The following is a 19,991-nucleotide window of genomic DNA, read 5'->3' on the forward strand; positions in this document are numbered from 1 at the left end:
GCGCCCGCCTGGGTGTGTCCGCGCGCGCGCCCGCGCCGGCGTGCGAGTGTGAATAGGCACGTGCGTGTTACCCGCGTGTGTGTATTTCAGTGCGTGCGCCGTTGTGTGCGGGTGCCTAGATCTTGGTGGGTGCGTGCTTGTATGTGTGTATGTGCAGCTGCCTGGGTGCGCGCGCGCTTGCGTGGATTGGTGCGTGTTTGTGTGTATGGCAACGTGCGTGCGTGCGTGCCGGCGTATCTGCACACGTGTACGTGTATCCGTGTGCGTGCGCCCGGGTGGTGTCGCCCCGGCCGCGTGTGCTTGGGTCTCCCCGGGGGCTCTGTTGCCTGGGCCGGGTTAGTGGGGCCGCCCCGCAGCCTCCTTGGTGAGGTCCGGTCCAGCCCTGCCCGGGAAGGCGGAGGCCGGGGTGGGCGGCCTGGGCTCCGTTTCTGGCTGTGCCGGAGGCCTGGTGACGAGGCGACCGGGGGCGAGAGTCGCTGGCCTGCCAGCGCCGTCGTTTTCCTTGCGTCAGATGAGGATAACGGGCCTCGTGCAGCGCCTGGGATTGGATGGGCGCTGCGCCAGGCCGGCGGTCTCCAAAGTGGGGTGCGCAAGACGATCCGTTGGGAAGAAAATATTAGCACTTCTATTTATAGTTATTTTTTATCTAGAAAAATAAGAAAAATATTAGCAAAGCTTAATTTCTAGTATACAGATTGACACTGGTGCCCTCACGGTCACATACGGTACGCGAGGTATTGTGAGGGAAGGGTGGGAGCTCCGCGATGCGGAGGGGTTGACGGTGGCGCCCCCAGCAAATATACATACCTTGGGGGTGCGTGCGCAAACATTTTTTACTGATAGGGGTGCGCAATCAAAAAAGTTTGGAGACCACTGCTCTAGCCCAGTGGTCTCTAAACTTTCTGGATCGCACAACCCATCAGTAAAAAATGTTTGGGCATGCACCCCCCATATATGTATATTTATATAAATATAAATGCAAATTCTAATATTTTCTTCCCGCACCCCAATGGATTGTCTTGCGCACCCCACTCTGGAGACCACTGCTCTAGACCACTGGGGCCAACCTGTCCATCCAGCCTGCCAGAAAGTGACTCTGCAGCCTCCCTGAGTGCTGCTGCAATCCCTTTCTCGGCCTGCTCTGCTTTCTGTTCCCCGTCAGCTGCTTTGCCCCTCTCTGATCTGCTTCGGGCCACCTGCCACTTGTGGCAATGTGTGTTGCAGGTTGACTACCCCTGCTTTAGAAGGGCTGGGGCCAGTGCTCAGCTGTTGCATCCATAAATGAGATGGCCCTTTCGGATACTTGCTTGGGGAAAGGCTGTCTACCAGTAGCAGGACAAGCTAAACTTCCTTGGCTTGATCATTTGCTTGTCCGGCTGTAGACCCTGCAGCCAGGTCTCCCCTATAGAGACCTGCCAGCATCGTTAATGTCCGGTGTGTGTGGAAGAGAGAAGCATGTTGGTATAATATACAGGCAGCGTGCTAGTATAGATGAGGCCTAAACTGCAGCTCAAGTGTTCATTGTGATCTTTTTGCTCCTCCCCCATGCTGGATGAAAATGTTGGCTGAACCCTTTTCCCTTCTCTGTCCCTTTCAGTGTTTTGCAATGGCTGAGGGTTTGAGAGTAGCGGCTGCCGGCCAAGCCAAGAGACTAAAGCACAGCGGCACCAACAGTGAGGAGATCGAAAAGCAAGAGGAAAACGGGCATCAGGCCAAAAGATTCAAGAGAGACCAGGAGGATGTGGAAGACCAGAATAAGAAGCTTCCCAAAAGGAAGATTGTCCTGTTGATGGCGTATTCTGGGAAAGGCTACCATGGGATGCAAGTAGGTAGCTACGCCGTAAACCCAGCCTGCTCCTTGTTGGGGCCCATTTCTGGCTGTATCGGTATGCCCACAGCTGTGTATCATCTGCAAAGGGGCTGGGGGCCAAGCGAAAAGAGATGTTGGAAGCTCCGTTTTGGATATGCTGCCTCCGGGTGGCGTAGTGCAGCTTGGTGGACTTGCGCTGATGCAGCACGGTTACACTGGAGAGGAAAGAGGGGAGGGGGCCGCTTACATTTTGATGCCAGTTGCATAATGGCAGTGTTGTAAATGTTCCCAGTCTGGAGAAGTCCATGGATATGATGTTGCCTTCTTCACCAAGCCCTGCAGCCATGTTTACAGCAGCAGCCTTCTGATTTGCTCATAGTTGGGCTTAGTCCAGGATGGTTGCCTGGAATTCCATGGCCTGCATTCTGCACAAAAGCGGACGAGATGATCATGTGCTTCCTTCAAGAAGTAAAATCAAAGAACCCACTAATCTAGTTTATACATGTCAGAATGAAGAATTCCAGAGTACTGGGATTGGGGTTATGTTCCAGTGTGTATACCGGAAGAACAAACCCCTTTTTTGTGCCTTTCAGGCCCACTTTTAATAATCCCCAGCAAAGTCCAGATATTCATAGTTGGGGTATTTAATGCTGAAATCTCAAGTGTTTGTAGCTAGTAGCATTTGCAAATGAAGTGCCAAAAGACACCTGTTTAGATTCCCAGTAAAACATGATCATAGGGCTTGCTGTATAGGCCCGTGTTGCTCTTTCATTCTTGGAGCGGTTACTAAGTTACTAATCTCTTTTATTTCATTTCTTTTTCTCTTCTTCCAGCGAAATGTGGGATCCCCTCAGTTCAAGACGATTGAAGATGACTTGGTGTCTGCCCTTGTTCAGGCTGGCTGCATCCCAGAAAACCACGGGGAAGATATGAAAAAGATGTCCTTCCAGAGATGTGCACGAACAGACAAGGTGTGCTGGTTGGGGCCCTTCTCTTCGTGCTGTACAGGAGGTGATAGTGCCGCGAATGTCAGGAGGAGCAAAAAGATCAGTTTTTTCTAACGGGAGTTTCTCATTTGTTAATTAACATGTGATGATATTGAGGATAAAATTGCCTTTAAAATGTTACACGTGTGTTACCTAGCACAATAGGGCACTAATCCTTAATTAGCTAACAGATGCTTCTGTGTTACAAATTAGTGGTTGTAAGTGCCTGCAGTACGGGTTTTTGTTTTTGTACATGTCCCAGAAAGATACCACAGAGGAGAGGACATTAATAATGGATTTATACTCCTGTTCCTGTTACCTTTATAAGAATCTGAAGGCCTCTTACAAAGCAGATCCCTTCAACTTTCTTTTTCTTGGTTCTGTCAGTCTCATAGGTTGCAGGGAGGAGGGAGAGGTGAGGAAGGGAAGTACCATGCAGCATAGTTTTGCAGGGAAGCTAAAATCATTGAAGTTTGTATTTCCCCTATGGCAGGGATTTTATTTATTTTTTTGGATCAACACCAGTGATGATTTCTCTGCCTCCTTTCAGATTGAAATTACTATTCATAAAGAAATGAACAGTGCATACTCAGTTGAGCTAATACAAGATATCACAGAGACCCAAAGAATCTTGTCTACCTCTGAACAACGCATATGCATTGACTTTACTTATTTTAAATTTGTTTCTGATGCAGGTCGTCCACTGTGGCATAATCACGTACATGTGTATGTTGTTCGTTTTTGTTTTATAGGGTGTGTCTGCAGCTGGACAGATTGTGTCACTGAAGGTCTGGCTGATGGACAGCATTTTAGAAAAGATCAATAACCATCTCCCTTCAGATATCAGAGTTCTGGGTAAGGATTTTGAAACTGAGTATCTCAGCTGTGTGCCCAGACACCCCTTTGATTTGGATTTTGAGGCATCCTCAAGTGCAGATGTCTTTGTGCTTCCATATGGCTGATTAGATTGTTATGGATTTTTGTGAATTCCCATTACCCTGAAAAAGATGCTTTTCCTGCTAGTGGGTGGGGGCTCATAGTTGGGCTGAAATGGCTGATTTTACTGTTCTGCCTAATCTGATGTCACCTTTTGAAATAAGGACTGAAAAGAGTCACCGGGGGATTCAACTCTAAGAACAAATGTGATGCCCGGACCTACTCCTACATGCTACCAACATTTGCCTTTGCCCAAAAGGACCTTGATCCCCAAGATGAAACCTACCGACTGAGCCAAGAGACTCTGGAGAAAGTCAACAGACTTCTTACTTGCTACAAAGGAACTCATAACTTCCACAACTTTACCTCTCAGAAAGGGTCCAAGGACCCCAGCGCCAAGCGGTACATCATGGAGATGTACTGTGAGGAGCCTTTTGTGAGAGAAGGCATGGAATTTGCAGTGATAAAGGTGAAAGGCCAGAGTTTCATGATGCACCAGATAAGGAAAATGATTGGTCTGGTGATTGCAGTAGTGAAAGGCTACACGGCTGAGTCTATCATGGAGCGCAGCTGGGGAGAGGAGAAAGTGGATGTCCCCAAAGCACCGGGGCTTGGTCTGGTTTTGGAAAGGGTGCACTTTGAAAAGTACAACAAGCGCTTTGGAAATGACGGGCTGCATGAGCCTCTGGAATGGGTAGAGGAGGAGGAGAAGATTGCTGCTTTCAAAGAGGAACATATCTATCCAACAATTATAAACACGGAAAAGGAGGAAAAGTCCATGGTGAATTGGATGAATACCCTCTCCATCCATGACTTCAATTCCACTGCCACAGGAGTGCAAGCCAATGACGGGAACTCCAAGGTAATGTTTGTCTTCCCCTATGGCAGTGATCTGTTGTAAAGAGACATGTCAACATGGAGTTGCTCATTTCCCCAAATCCATTTTTACCTGCTGTCTGTGCACTGCCTCAGATGGCATCTCTGAGAGATGACGGTGAAAAATGAGATGAATTTCTCTCTCTCTTTCCAGACTCTGCAGTTGATCATGCTTTGCATGCAGCCTCTTTTACTGGTTTTATTTTTGTTGTGGGTTTGTGCACGACAAGCGAGAGCAGGAAGGAAAAGCCGTTCCTCAATGCAGGAGGAAGGATTACAAAGCCCCACGGATTAGCAATGGAAGACAGGGACAGGCAGTCCAACCTGTAGTGGCTTTGAACTCTCTTAAAACAAAAAACATAATTTCAAACTGACAGTGTCCCTTCTTCATACCCATCTGCCTGGAGAACTTGCCATTTATCTGGTCCTCTATTTTGTTGTTGATTTATTTAGATGCAAGGGGGCTGAAGCTGGGTGGAAGTTTAAGCTCTGGTTCATTTAGTTATGCTTGACCAAGTCTTGCTAACTCATTGTGAGCAGCAAACCTCAGGGAACTTCATGAGAGGTGGTAGGCTTGAGTTAGCAGCAGCTGGAGCGGCCGTGAGTATAACAGGCAAACATGGGATGCGTTTTTTTTTAAGAAAAGGGAAATTTAGGCTGAAATTCAAGAAGTTTTCCTGGAACTCCGGGATGTACTATAATCATGCAAGGAAATAGTTGAGATCTTTGCTTTGAGTGTGACAAAAGTAGACTGGAGACAATGTGAGGAAAACAGTTGAATAGAATCCTGGTATTTTTACAGATGTGAGGCAGCACTCCTGAATACTGGGAGTGGTGACTGGATTTGTGCATGGGATTACTTGAGGTGGTTGCTTGTGAGAGCAGGGGACCGGACCTGATGGACCCAGGAGGTCTCTGTGTCCTATGAATGGGTTCTCATGGTTTCAGAACTAGAAGACCTGTAAAGTGGCAGTGATGGGGCTGGGAAGGATTGGAGCTTTAATCATTTTAACCCTGAAAAATATAACTGTGGCCTTTGGTTAACCGGAGTTTCAGAAATAGAAATTCTGTTGAGTAGAGTCCTGCACTGAAAAGGGGCTAGATCAGGGATCGGCAACATTTTTGGGCAGAGTACCAAAAACACCTGCAACCTCGACTTGTAAGATATTGCCATGCCAAGCGTGGACAGCAGGGGAGTCGCAAGGGGCCTGACCCTTGTGGCAGTTCAGCCCCGGTCCTTTCCCCGTGGTGTGTATGCCAAGCATGCGGTGGGTTGCTTACCCCTAGGCTAGGAGTTTCTTGGCTTTATTGTACTTCAGGCAATTGTATCAGCATCACTGCAGAAAAGCACGTATTTCATGGAAACACTCGTGACCAGAGGCAAAATGCTGATAATAAATACTGCCTTACGTTAAATGTGATGCAGAAAGAGCATAGGATGCAAACGATTATTTACCTACTTAGTGCTGTTTGAAGGTAACAGACGGGGCCTTGCATTCAAGAAAGTGATGGGTTGGGTAACAGGAGGCTATCTTGCTTCTTGCCCATAAACTCAAACCTACAGCATCGGGTTCCTAGTCAGCTGAGTCATTGGCTGAAGGCAGATAAATGAGTGGTGTGACCTGGTCCTTACAAAGCAGCTTCAAGGCTTCTGCTTTAGCACGGTGTGTTGGTGCTTTTGCGGTTACAAAAGTACAATGCTGGATTTTTATTATAACACATTTTGCTTTTCAATTTGCTATGGGCCGGCCATTATTCTTAAGCACAAAACAATAATCAGCAGCACTGCTTTTCCTTTTCATAACCTATCTTTTGGGTTACTCTTGACATTTGCATTAGGAAGCTAGAATGCTGAATGTGTATTGTTGCATTGACTTATTCTTACAGTGCTACCATCAGTTTCAACCGTGTCTGTATTCTGGTAGCCCCTGAGTAATCAACTAATGTAATTGTTTTTTAGAAGTAACTTACTTTTTGGGTACTTGTATATAAGACTCTGTGATCTCTGGGACAACAAGTTGGACCTAAATGTAATTGTCTGAAGCCATCACCAAGTTAAGTCCCCCATCAGCAAGGTCTGGAATACAGTGGGAGCCGTAGCAGTTTGGTAGTGGTTTCAGACCACTGGAAAAATGAAGGTTTTAAGTGATCTGCTTATGAGAAATGAATTTTCACTGTTGGCATTTTCAATGTGCTACTTATACAATCATGCACTTGGCAAGCTCACTGAATAGACATCTACCCCAGTTGATGAGAATGCAGCAAACAAATTATCTAGCACCAAATGTATGGTGGTTACCTCTCCTGAAGTACGCTCTACACTCGACAAACAGTAGGTGTGGGTGCAAGTCGTGAAGCTGGGATCCAGATTCATCTTCACGTGTACCCTGGAGTAGATTAGATCCAGTGCTTTGATGTGGGTCTCTCTAGAAGTGATAATACAGTAACCCTGCCATTTCTTTTCTATTGCCCTGCAGAACAACAATGAACTTGATGGCAGCGATGGTTGCGACGATGACTCCGACTGAGTCCGTAAATGACTGGAACCAGGACCTTTACCACTTACAGTTCAGTTTGCATAGAACAGAGTGGCCTTTCTTAATCCAAGGATCCAATAAAGGAGAAGTTCGTTTATGTGCTGAGCAGAGGAATGCTTATGACCAAAAGGAACTGAGCTGGAAAAGCAATGCAAAGTGACAACAAAACTGACAATTTACAGAACTAACCAGTGCATTTGAATTGGAATACTTGAAAACTAATCACTGAAAAGAAAATGTGCTTCAGAAGGGAACTTCCTCGTGCAGGCGGAGCTCTTTTCCTTGGCATTTGAATTGTTTTTATTACAGTAAAAGTGCTTACTTGAAAAATACAGTTATTTAAATATGTACAGTCTTTACAGGGGGAAATATAAAAAAAAAAACAAAAAAAACAGCTTTTTCTCATTTTTATTTTATGGATTAAAGACCTCCCTGAACTAGCTTTTTGAAAACCTTTCTTTTGTAGAACATTCCCATCTGCAGCTGAAACAGTGTCTAAATGTCAGAATCTTATTTTATCCTGTGTATGATATGTCACTTCCACACAGAATCCCTTGTGTTTGGCCTGAGATCTCCTGTCTTACTGATGGCCCTGATTTCTCTCACCAATGAAAGTCAAACTTTCTTTGCTCTTTTAACTTTTGCAAGCTTAAGAAACTGGTCATAACATTAGTGGGGGCCAGCCTTTTTGGCAGGTGTGCCACAAATTAAACCCAGACCCTTCCCAAGTGCTACTCTGATTCTTTTCCCCTGCCTGTGGTGTTGCTTTGCTTTCTGGTTCCTGCTTAATATGCCACTGTGGCATGTGTCCCCTCCCAACTCTGCTGTATGCTACACAGGCTGCCTATGCCATTTGTGGCATGCATGTCACGGGATGTCTACCCCTGCCTTGGGTAAGTAGGACCCCTTAATTTGGAAATGTGGCCTGATATGTACTAGGAGACGAGATGGATCTTTTATTTTGACAATGTCCTTGTTAGTGTTACGTCATCCAAGTGTGTCCTTGTCCTTGGACAATCCCAAAATATAGATTTACAACTGTCTGCGTGTACTGAGTGTCTCCAGCCTAAGCTATTATTTCATAAGTACATTGGCCGAGGCTTGTACAGCGCTTGGATCACACAAAGCCCTGGGGAAATGCTAGAATCAGAAACCCCAAGTGTGCAACCTTGAAAAGGGCTTGGCACTGCATCTGGTAGATCAACAAGTGCTTTGCTGTAGGATTGATCTTTTTAGAGGTAGCGAGGTACCTGCATGTCATGGGGGTTTTTTTTGGTTTAAATCAGTCTGTGTGCATGTGAAGTGGAAGGACCAAGTTTCAGTAGGTTTCAAGGCCTAATGCTTGCATGTGCAAATCTTCATTCCAACTCTCCCTGCAGAATCGGGCAGTGCATGGGATTGATATGTGCTGCCAAGACGGTGTACAAACTAGGCATACGGCTTTGGATGTGGTAGTTGAAAATTGGGCCCAAACTCTGTAGAGAATACACTCCTACTTTCGGGAGACTAGAGGGGTAAGTATGTGACATGTCCAGGAGACCCTTCGTTCTGTATGTGGAAGGTGTGAAGGACTCTTTCTTTGGGAAGTAAATATGCTTTCTCTGTTTGGGGCATGTGAAGCTGCTCAGGTGGTCTTCCCCATCTGAACTTAATTGTGGCTTAATTAAGTCTAGTTAATTAGCCATCTAGTTCCCTTTGGGGCATGGGAGGGAGGAGCAGAGGTGCAAGCATCCTGCAAACCCTGTCCAGCAAGGATGGGGCAGGTGTCTGAAGGCAGCGCTTGCCTCTCGGAAGGTGCCAGGAGTGGGATGTGTAGGAACCCGGCAGATTCGGTACATTCCTGTTGAGCTGGGCTTGATAGGATACTTACTTCTTTGTGGGACAGGAATTAAAGCCTCCTTTCTAGGAAGAAACTTGAGGCAGAGGTTGTAAGTTCTTGCTGACCCCGTGACCCTAGCATGTTTGCACAAACTGCAGCCTTCTTACTCCTGGGTTTATGAATCAAGCCTGTGGTCTCCCTGAGATCCAGTATTATTTCCTCTTTGAAGTCCAATCTGTTCTATTCTATGAAATGTATTAAACGTTGTGTTTTTGAGGCCTGTGGCCTTCTGATTCCTTCTGGGATCCAGTTCTGCCGGAATAATTTCTCATTTAATGTCAAGTAATTGATTCTTGCAGGAGAGAGAGTGTTTTTTGGTTTGGTTTTTAATTGGAGGCTTTATTTCCAGAGCATCTTGGTTTATATTTGTCTAGTAACAGGCACATCTCAATCTGTCTGCAGAAAATGTGCTTTCTCCCTAGATTTTTTTGTTTATACAGGCAGTCCTTAGGCTTACAACACAATTGGTTCCTGAAAACCGCATCTTAAGTAGAAACATTGCGACTCGAAACCAATTTTCTCATAAGAAACAATGTTATAAATGAGAGAGTGGTTCCTGAACCAAGGCCCGATTACCCTATTTTCACCAAAAATAACCCAGACTTTTGTACTCAATCAATTTATAGATGAGTAATATAGTTACGTGAATGTATTTATATTGTAAATAGCAATCATTGATTTGAAAGGACCTCTTTGAGGTGACTTTGCTGGACTTTTTGAAAGGCTCTTGGCTGGATTCTTCTCGGGAGTCTTGGCTGCAGGTTTTTCTGGAGTCTCGTCTGGGTTCTTAAAGAAAGGGTCCAAGGAAGTTTGGACAGATGTTCTCCAGAGAGATGGGCGACGCAGCGAACCTGTTCGCTGGCTTGGTGTCGCATTGGATCAAGCGTTGTACAAGTCGAAACTGACATCATAAAGTCGCATCGATTTATAAACGTTGTAAGTGTGAAGCGTTGTAACTCGAAACCTTGTAAGTCGAGGACTGCCTGTATGCCTGTTTTGGACAACTTAGCTTGATCATGATAACCTTTTTTCCTTCTCTTAAATGCATTTCAATCTGTGGGGAATGCCATGGGAATACGGACAACTCGGTTGATGCTCAGGAAACCCAAGCGCCACGGGGCCAAGAGCAACTCAAAATGACTGGTGAAAAATGAGAGGTCTGAACTGCAAAAAGTATACCTGTGTCACGGGCAGAGCGTGGATGCTGAAAGGGAGAGCGACCAGGGTATAAGTGGGTTTGCTCCTGTCGCTTGCAGCCTCCCCTGTTGGAGGCCCTTACGGGAAAGCAAGAGGCGTTGGTTTAAGGTAACGTTGCGCCAGCAGCGCTCGGCCCAGCCGGAGAGCGGGGTCTCTGGGAGCACTAGATTGGTAAAAGGGAACGGGACTGTGTGCGACAGAGACTGGGACCGGCTGGAAGCGCGCGCGGTCGGCGCGGCCCACCCCGTCCCACTGGGCTCCCGGGTCTGCTCGGCCCCGTGGGAAGCCCCGCGCCCCGGGTGCTGCTTGCTGCAACCGCGCGACCCTGGTTTATTACCCTTCTTCTCTTTACTTTGTTTTGCTATTTTTAATGACCTCTTGATTTTTATGCGTTTGTTTTATATTTGGCTTATTTCCTGTATGTTGCTTTCTAGCGCTTTCATTTTTTTTAATTGAACTATTATTTTTTTCCTTTTCCCTTGATTTTTCTTTTGCATGTTATTGTTCCTCTCTATGAGGTTTCGTTTTTCCTTTTCTGTATATTTATTTATTGTTTGTTTATGCGTTTTCTGTCATTTTGACATGAAACTCGAGCGTTAAGGCGCTGACCGCAGCACAGCGCGAGGGGAGCTCCCCCCACCCCCGCCGCCCACGGCCCCAGCGCCCCTAGCGGTAAAAGCGCAGGCGTCCGTAAACGCTCTGCAGTCTGTCCCAGCCGGGCACCCGTCCCCAGGACTCTCCATTCCTCCCTCCCGTCCCTCCCCGGTGCTGATCCGTGCGAGTAGCCGCGCAGTGGTATCGCCCACCCGGCGTTCTCCCCGCGGCAACCTGCAGTGGTCTCGTGGGGGCGTGGCTTCGGGGAGGGGGCGGGGCGAGGGCAGCGTTCTAGAGTCGCCGCCACGCGCCACGCCCCCGCCGGGCTGTGGAGGCGGAGCCAGGCCTGAGGGGGCGGGGCCGGGGCTGGCGGCCCCAGGGCTGGGGGGGTCACTAGGGCCTGTGCTTTGGAGGCTGCAGGGCCCAGTATTGCCCCAGGGCAGGACGAGGGGCCAGTCGCCATCCCCTCCTTCCGCGAGTGTCGCCTTCCTCCCCAGAGCCCAGCGCCGCAAGGGAACGAACCCCCCCCCCCAGTCTCGGTGGGGTTTTGCCCGTGTTCGGAAGTCCCGCGCCCACCTGTAGACGCGTGTCCTGAAGGGGCTCCTTTCCTAGCCTCCCGTGACCTGCTTCTCGTGCCGCCAACAGGTGACAAGTCTACGCGAGCGACCGTTGTCCAAGAGAAGTGTTCGGTGCCGTTTTCGGATGGGTTTGGTTACACCGGGGGGAAGAGCTGTGGCTCGTTCCCTCCGTGACGAGGTAAGCGTTGCTTTGCGTCACTTAAAAAGCCCACGTTGACCGGGTCGGACCCGTCGGCAGGTTCCCTGGGCTTGTCACGCGGGGGCTGACGGGGGCGGCGAGCTGGGTATGACCGAGGACGTTTCTGTTCCTCTCTCGCTTGCCGCCTCCAGCATTTTGGCCAACGCAAAGGAGCGGTGAAACCGTTTGTTTCTGGTGTGCGTCCTGAAAGAACAGCGATTGCGTGCGAGGGATGGCGATTTGGGGAAAACTTTTAGAAATGCCTTTGGAAGTCATGAATATTAAGGAGAAACAGAGGGATCCTCCATATATAGATCTTCACATAGCCACAGGTATTATCCCACGAGTGCACGATCTGGTTCAAAGAGAAATCCTGCTTTGGGTTAGATTAGGAAACCTTGAAACACCTGGTGGACTCTTTAAAGCAGTTTGATACCATAGTGTTGTGGCTTGCTGTTGTAGCTGGGGCAAGGACTTTCTGAGCTGCGGGTATGTGATGCAAATATTATTGCCTCCTTCAGCCTCCGCTCCTCTAAAAACTCATGCCCAGGCACATGCATCGAAGGTCTGGGTGGCCCTCATGCATACGCTGTGATCCAGGAGGATTTACGGTTGCCACTAAATGTAGGTGAAGGGACAGATCAGGACACCCATGATTAACACGGTGGGGGTGGACTCAGAGATCTTCCAAGGTACCTTCCAGCCCTAATGTCTATGAAATGTCTATGAAACACGGTTTTGCCTTCATCCTAGACTAACATTTTTCTTTCAGTCATTGCACTTGTTTTTAAAGAAGCAGCTTCAGGAAAGGGGAAATCCTTCTGAACCCTTCTTACAAAGCATCTCCTAACTTTGTGGATGTTTGTTGCTTCCTGGTGGTATAATGAGGTATTGCTACATGCACCTGCTGGGGAGATCTTCCTGCCTTTGACATAGCGTGAAACATTCTTGATTTTAGTTGTGCCACCACCAGTCAGCTTCAGATCTTGATTGCTCCGTGCCGGTTCTGGCAGCTGGCATACCTCAGTGTTTATGAATTTTCCTTCATTTCTCCAATGATTAGTTTCTCTACTTTTGAAATGGTATGGAATTCATCACATGGTAACAGAAAAGAAACAGACCTGACTGTCTTTGGCTAGTCATGTATAAAATAACGCTTGCTCATTTTTCTTTCTTCTTTCTTTCTCCTCGGCTTCCTGTGGAGATGGGTCTCAGCTTTGACCCAGAGCATTACCAGATCCAGTGGATGCTATGCTTGTTCCTTATATCACATTCGGGGCATCTAGCATTCTTGTATAATGGGAAGGAAATTAAGAAATCCTTCTGGCTTTGTTTCAAATTTAAACAGGTTCCTTGTGAAAAGCCAGAGGCGTTCATAATTGTGTGTGCCAGTATGATAGAAACCCAGTTGTAACAGTATATTGACACCAAACAAATATGCTTTATCTGGCTTCAGGTTTCAGTGTAAGAGCTGCTTAATCAGATATTCTAAATCAAGCAGTCTTGTTTTTTGTAGACACTTTTTAGAGAACTAACTTCCCTTTCCTTTTTCCCAAAACAGTCTTTCTGAGACAAAGATGCTTACTCCTTTAAGTTCAGCAGCTCTGTTACATGCAAGTTCAAGTTCCTTCATTTTAGCAGCAGTTTAATCAGATAATCTCCATTATTTCTGAACTGTGTCACCCCAGGATTTCTGTCCTTCACTGAATGTAGTATTATAGAAGTATCAGCTCTCTTACCAAGGTCTGTGTCTCACATTGATTCAAACAAAAAAATTGCCTTTAAAATCATACCGTTGGCCTTGATAACAGTTATAGTATGCCGCATTAGTGGGTTTGTCAAGGTTTTTGTGTGTGTGTGATTTATTTACATACTGCCTGCTCACTGTTTCCCTCCAAGGGTCATTTTAAGTGTGGCTGTTTTCATCCAACGTGTTATATTGGTTTCAAACTGGATCATTCATAGGATTTGTTCAGTTCACTACAATTCTGATCATGCCAATTACAGCAGTAAAGTAAGGAATGGAAAATGATTGCCCTGTGAAGAGCTGGCTGTCTTAACTCCCTTTGAAATCAGTGGAGATTTGAGGGTGTTTATCACATAATGAGGCTGAGCCACAGCTGGTATAGGGAGTGCTCTAATGAGCAAGACTTTCTACAGCAGGGCCACCATATTACAGTAAAATGACTAGTGTTGTTCTCGTGGGAATGTTTTCACAGTCCTAGTTTTTGTCTGCAAAAGTTCGCACCATCGGTATTAGCTACCGGAGAGAAGTTTGAAAATAAAAACTGACGGACCCAGTACGGCTGTTTAGAGCTTTATTGTAAACTTTTAATAATGCAAGTGACTGTGGCTAGTCTGGTTTTAGCTTTGTAATTAAAGATAATTGCTTAAATTATATATACTCTAATTGGAACATTACACCTAATACCAATTAATATAAGATAAACCCCCCTCTAGAGAAAATTCCTAGCAACTTAATGGGCGTTGCACATCCAAGCTTTGAGCTTCGGTTTTCTCCCCTCTGTGTCTCATTTGCTGTCTTTCTTAATTGATGTTGTTGCAGCAGAATCGTTCCTTTTTGATCATTTGATATTGTGTTACACAGGCTGGTTGCCTAGCTGTTGCCTCTTTCTTGCAACTGTATAAGGAGAAACTCAGCCTGCTTTCTGCCTAAAGAGCAGCATCAATCCGCTGCCCACTTGAATACACTGATTGCTTTGCAGGCTTTAGGTATGTAATTTGGTTTGCAGTGATGCTGATGTCCTGCAACAAACAAGCTGGTTCTCAAAAATGTGGGTTTTTTTTCTTTTTGCTGGTTAAATATGGTGTTTTGACTCTTAAGATTATTTTGTCACATTTTTCTTGCTTTGCAGGTGGAATGTTGCCCATCCTTCAAACGGCGCGACTTGCTGAAAAGAAACAGAGCCAACAACAAACTGGAGAGACTGTGACGAGGTTACACTCTCCTTTACCTCAGCTCTGTGGGAGGTTGCAACCCCCTGAAGTTGCCACAGCAGCTCATCCAGTCACGCTACAGGTTTTGCAGCAACCCCCAGCACCCCAGGTGGAGAGTCTAGATGAACTGCAGATTTGTGCAGAGCCCCAGCCACAAAATGTACCTTTTTCTTCACGTAGTCAGGTTGTGACTTCCCTTAAACATCAGGTACAGCCAGTGGGCCGGGCTCAGAGGCAGCGAGCTCCAACGCAGCGTCAGGTATTCCAATTAGAAAAATCTTTTTATACAAGTATCTTGTATGAAATATTTTAGGACTTGTGGTATTTTGTGCTGTGCTTTGGGAAATGCCTGTAAGCTTTTCCCCTTACGCGTTCACCACGACTTGGTTATGTGTGTGTTTATGGGGAAGAGAAAATTCCAAGGAACAGGTGAGGTGTAAAAAAAATTAGTGTAGAGTCTTAGAGAAGACTGTCACATCCCTGTTGCTTTCTCTTTATTTTTGTGCAATAAATATCCCTTAATCTTCTTTTTTTCCTGTTTGGCTTAATATCTGACCCAGGTGCTTTAAAACTTTTTAAAATCTCATTTTATTTGGTTTTACTGCACTGAGTTACATTTTTTCCTTAAGTGAATTTCTTCCATGTGAAAGGCTTTGGGCTGACAATCTTGCTGCCTGAAGCTGCCTTTTAAATAGGTACAAATGGGGCTTGGCACGCTAACTTTTAACTGTGTCCTAACAATGTGTTCCTTCCATGTTGGGGCAGACCCCATATACCTCTAGAAGTGAGGTCATTCATTTCTCGTGGTTATGTAGTCTTTGCTGTAACTGTGATTTCCAGGGAAGGAGCAAATTGGGGCCAATAATGGCAATAATGATTTTTCCTAATGGAATGCCTTGCAAACTGGATTTTAATTATAAACTTATGGTTAAAAATCTGTGCTTGGCCATATTTAGAGTGCTCTGTGGGAATCGTAGCTGTAGTCCAGTTTCTCTTAACCAAACGGGCAGATCTCTAGCAATAACAGAGCACAAGGAGAGGGCCGAAGTATTTGCCTTTTCCTTATTCAGAGAATCTTCATCAACTTAACTGATAAAAGTGTGTCCAGTTGATCTTTTCCTCCAGAGAGTAGAACCTGTTCCGTATAAGAGCCTACAGAATGGTAACTAGAGATGTAACTATACAGAATGTTATTTTGACTCTTGCTTGGTATTTATACATTAAGAAGGAAGAAATCCCAACTAGTGGCAGAAAGGTTTTTACATGTTTGATAAAATGCAGTAGATATGCCAGTCTGACCTCGGCTGTAAACACTTGTGAAGTTAGTATCAATCCTTCATTTAGCAGGATAAGTTAGGTAGATCCTCATTCTGTAGCTTTCTGCTCCCATTGTCAATGTGAGTGCATATATCAAAGCTTATTCATAAAATTATTCCCTACACGATTGTCAAAGTAGCATAGGAGGCTCCCCCTGCTGTCCTTTCTAAGCCAGAAATCACTACTGATTAACTATTAGTGAAGCTCTTCTCTGGTGGGGGTGGGTGGGCAGAATCCTCTCTTTTCATAGACGTTGGGCTGGAAGGGACCTCGGACAATCATAGAGTCCAGCCCCCCGCCCAAAGGGCAGGAAGTCAGCAGGGGTCATAGGATCCCAGCATGATAGACATCCAAATGTCTCTTGAAGGTGTTTAAGGCAGGTGCCTGAACTACCTCCGGTGGTAGTCTATTCCAAACCTTGGGGGCTCGGACAGTAAAGAAGTTTTTCCTTCTGTCTAGCCTGAAACGGTCAGGGAGGAGTTTGTGACCAGTCAATCTTGTCATCCCTTGGGGCGCTCTGTGAACAAACGTTCTCCCAGATCCTGATGCGCACCCCTGATAAACTTACAGGTGGTCACCAGATCACCCCTGAGCCTGCATTTTTCCAGGCTGAAGAGTCCCATAGCTCACAGCCTCTCACTGTAAGCTCTGTAAGGTTTCACAGGAGGTCCTGCAGTTTTCAGCAGAAAGCAACTGTCCATTAGGAAGCAATATGGCACAAAGTATTGACGTGCCAAGGCGTTCCCCCAACACCTTACACAACTGGCTAAAAGTGATTTGCATCAAGCAGCACATTCATTTTCATTTATCTGTGCCAATCCAGAGTGAGGCGTTGCTTCCCAAAATTTAAAAGCACCAATAAACTGGATCTGCCAGCCAAAGTATTTCGATTCCTCAAACCTCCAGTTGCTCATTTCCAAACAATAAAACCATACATCATGTAATGCCAACATCTCACCTTCCCCCCAACTTTCCTAAGTAACAGTGGAAAGAAAACATAGGCTGTTCTCTTTTAATTGCTTTCATCTTTTGAATGCGTGATATTTCCTTTTTTAAGTTATCAGGCAGCATCACCCTATCTTGAACTTCCTTGTATTTCTTGAGGTGTCAAATCACTGCTTCAATAAAGCTATTAGATGATTTTTTTCTTTTAATATAGTGTAAGGTAAAATGCTTGGAACATGTCTGAGAACAGAGTGGTGCCTGGTTCTGTCACTTGTGTCAATGTCTGTGATTACTCTTTTGTGTTTATGTAGTGAGCGCTAAGTTTTGGTTTCTCTTGTTTTAAGGAAAACGAAATCCATCAATGCATAGCAGACCTCAGGAAGGTAGGTTTATGGTCCATGAGGCGCTTGCCCAAGCTTCAGGAAGCTTCAAGACCCAAATCACACCAGGATTACCTGCTGGAGGAAATGCAGTGGATGGCAACGGACTTTGCTCAAGAGAGAAGATGGAAAGTGGCAACTGCCAGGAAGGTAATGTGGGTGTTTTTGTTTCAAATGCAGTGTTGGAGATCAGGCAGTGTTCTCATGGGTGGAGCCAGGGCACTGAAAGTCAGAATTCAGGAGGCCTGTTTTTTGGCTAGGCCACTGTCTGTGTGACATTGGGTAGTTTTCTTAACTTCCCTCCCATTCACTCATCTCTAAGAGGGTTATTAAGAGTTATTGTGAAATAGTTTCAAAACACTACATAAAATGCTTCCTTTGTACTTTCACAGAACCCTGTAATTCTGCGCGTTGCCTTCTGTTTTCAGTATAGGAATTTAGTTCTTCCCATACTCAACTAGCATCAGTGCAGATAGATAGATTGGAGCAGTTGATTTTTCTAGTGTTGTGCAATGTAAGTAAAATGAATGTAGGTTAGAATATAACTCTCTTATCTTTCGTCTCTCTCTTGAAATGGTCTAAAGACACCTCAGCTGTGGGATATTAAGTGAGCAGGCACTGATGGGACAGTCTGGCATTTTCCGAGGGACTAGTCAAAAGATGCCAATACTTTCCACATCTCTGGCACTTGTTAGGAGTTTTAACCTGCTGTGAGACTAATATGCTTTGTTTAAAATACCAATGTAAGCCTGGTACGAACGATTATGATTTTGGTGATTATGTAAGCCTGGGCTCTTGTCTACCCATTGTAACAAGTAGAATGAATAGGTATAATGTAGAGTGAGAAGCTGAAATGAAACACCCCTAATACTTTTATACAGCTGGTCAGAAGTGTGACTCAGTACCACGAAGATAAGAAACTCTGGAGTGAGAGAGGCAAGAAAGAGCAACAGAATCGGTTGAGGTGCATTGCTGCTTCCGTTGCCAGAGAAATTGAGCATTTCTGGTTCAGTATTAAACAGGTACATGTATTGTGACACCATACAGTTGTCTAAATTCTTAGAGGGGCATAATAATGGTATTGAAAAAAAATTGGGCCATATCATTGGCTGCATAGCAGTTATTTTGTTCTGTGCTGTAAGAGTAATATAGCTACAAACCCAGTATTTTTGAGTTCCTCGCTGCCTTAGACCAACATGGCTACAACCTATATCACTGATTTCAAAGCATTTTAAGGTTCTTTCAAGTACGAATTTTAAAGCAGCCAGTAAAAACTGGCTGTGATTTAGGGGGGTAAGCCAGCATGTGAAGGATGCCTGTCCTTGCTGAAAAATATAGACTAATTCATATGTTTCTTTAGGGGTAAAGGCAGTTAACCTCATTTGTGTTCTGTTGTCCTCCTCTTCCCTCTGCTTTCTTCTATACTGTTTTTTTTTAGGTGGTAGAATTAAAACTGCAAGTGGAGTTAGAAGAGAGAAGGAAGAATTCACTAAGAGGTAACTGGTCCCCAGGGTGAGAAGTCAGATGGAAGCAGTGAAAGTCCATCAAAACACAATTTTAACAAAAGTGGCTTACCCCATGGTTTTGTATAAGTGACTTCTCTCTCTCCCATGTGGATGAAGCTAGCTTTTACTTTTAAGTAGCTGAAGCTCTTTCCGAGATGACCGAATGCCTACCTTCCTGTTGTGAACCTCTTGCTCCTGTGCAGAGTTTAATTTGGTACCTCTTAGCAAGACCCAACATAGTTGGGTCTATACCAGGGGTGAGCAAAATGCGGCCTGTGGGCCAGATGCGGCCCACCAGGCCATTCTATCCGGTCTGCAGGGCCCCTAAAAAATTTAGAAAATTAATATTTGGCTACCCTTGGCTGCCTGTCATGTGGCCCTCGATGGCTTGCCAAAACTCAGTAAGTGGCCCTCCGCCCAAAATAATTGCCCGCCCCTGGTCTATACTCACATTCCAGTGGAGTTGCATGTGATGTCAGAGAGAATTCAGTCCTCTTATATAACATTGAACACAAATGAGACCCTCGCTGACTTTCATTTACTACAGTTCTTAATACTGTATATGACTTTTCCCTTGGGTTGTGAAAACAAATGACAATGGCAAAATATATTAAAGCTGTTTCATAAGATGTGCTTTTTTGGGTCAGTATTAGAAATGTGACATTTAACTGTAATCTATCAATTTTCAGGTCTTAATAGAAGAATTAAGGTATGTAGTGGTAAATCAGAAAATTAATAAGTCTGCTTTTTGGTTGTGGTAATGTTACAGTTCTGAAAGAAATTGTAATGATGTACAGTCAAAGGTTGGAACCTTCCTACAAGTTGTTATTTTTTTAATATATTTTTTGTTTTCATTTAAAAATGAGACATGCATGTTTTTAATCTTGGTTTTCCCCCTCTTCCAAGTTCATTGTTGGAAAACAAATCTGGCCTTTCTGAAAGCACACTTAGGTTTTGGCCCTAAAAAGACATTAGCAGAGTTCAATGTATGGCCTTACTGTTCTGTTGTAGTCAGTGAGGCTTCAGGTGGGTGAAGAAACCCATGTTGGTACGTGTATTTGTAAAACTGGGGCCCTGTAACGTATTTTAACTAAGGGTTTGTGTGATTATGTAAAGTTAGTTTTGGAAACTGAGAAATAATCTTATGAAACTACAACTGCTAGTGATGGTATTTTTTTATCTTTCATTTTGAAGTATGGGCTTTATAATGTGAATAAATATTTTATTATTTAGGATCCAGCAATACCTGGGAGAAAAGGAGAAGCAATCACCTTGCTTACTGATCACAAAGGTCTGTGTTGTGTTTTTTAATTTA

The 19,991-nt window shown here is 45.1% G+C and overlaps 2 protein-coding genes across 9 annotated transcripts in view; both read left to right on the forward strand.

The window, feature by feature from the left end:
- The window catches only part of PUS1 (pseudouridylate synthase 1), an 11,608-nt gene extending 2,368 nt beyond the window's left edge, over positions 1 to 9,240 (forward strand). For 2 of the 4 annotated variants that reach the window (XM_019538986.1, XM_019538985.1), the window contains exons 2-6: positions 1,598 to 1,825; positions 2,644 to 2,781; positions 3,549 to 3,651; positions 3,897 to 4,594; positions 7,086 to 9,240. In XM_019538986.1, the coding sequence (XP_019394531.1) occupies positions 1,607 to 1,825; positions 2,644 to 2,781; positions 3,549 to 3,651; positions 3,897 to 4,594; positions 7,086 to 7,136 (1,209 nt within the window). In that variant the 5' untranslated portion in view covers positions 1,598 to 1,606 and the 3' untranslated portion in view covers positions 7,137 to 9,240. Of the gene's footprint in view, positions 1 to 220; positions 226 to 1,269; positions 1,826 to 2,643; positions 2,782 to 3,548; positions 3,652 to 3,896; positions 4,595 to 7,085 lie in introns of those variants that run through there. The other 2 variants (XM_019538987.1, XM_019538984.1) reach the window with 2 other exon arrangements.
- A 2,828-nt stretch (positions 9,241 to 12,068) lies between these two features.
- LOC109312744 (E1A-binding protein p400-like) overlaps positions 12,069 to 19,991 on the forward strand; it is a 37,658-nt gene continuing 29,735 nt past the window's right edge. For 3 of the 5 annotated variants that reach the window (XM_019538978.1, XM_019538979.1, XM_019538982.1), the window contains exons 1-7: positions 12,074 to 12,263; positions 14,448 to 14,788; positions 17,136 to 17,321; positions 18,053 to 18,193; positions 18,610 to 18,667; positions 19,366 to 19,385; positions 19,910 to 19,967. In XM_019538978.1, coding sequence (XP_019394523.1) covers positions 12,224 to 12,263; positions 14,448 to 14,788; positions 17,136 to 17,321; positions 18,053 to 18,193; positions 18,610 to 18,667; positions 19,366 to 19,385; positions 19,910 to 19,967 — 844 coding nt within the window. In that variant the 5' untranslated portion in view covers positions 12,074 to 12,223. Of the gene's footprint in view, positions 12,264 to 14,447; positions 14,789 to 17,135; positions 17,322 to 18,052; positions 18,194 to 18,609; positions 18,668 to 19,365; positions 19,386 to 19,909; positions 19,968 to 19,991 lie in introns of all 5 variants that reach the window. The other 2 variants (XM_019538983.1, XM_019538981.1) reach the window with 2 other exon arrangements.

The sequence above is a fragment of the Crocodylus porosus genome, unplaced genomic scaffold (genome assembly GCF_001723895.1).
Source record: "Crocodylus porosus isolate Cpor-Errol unplaced genomic scaffold, CroPor_comp1, whole genome shotgun sequence".
NCBI lineage: Eukaryota > Metazoa > Chordata > Crocodylia > Crocodylidae > Crocodylus > Crocodylus porosus.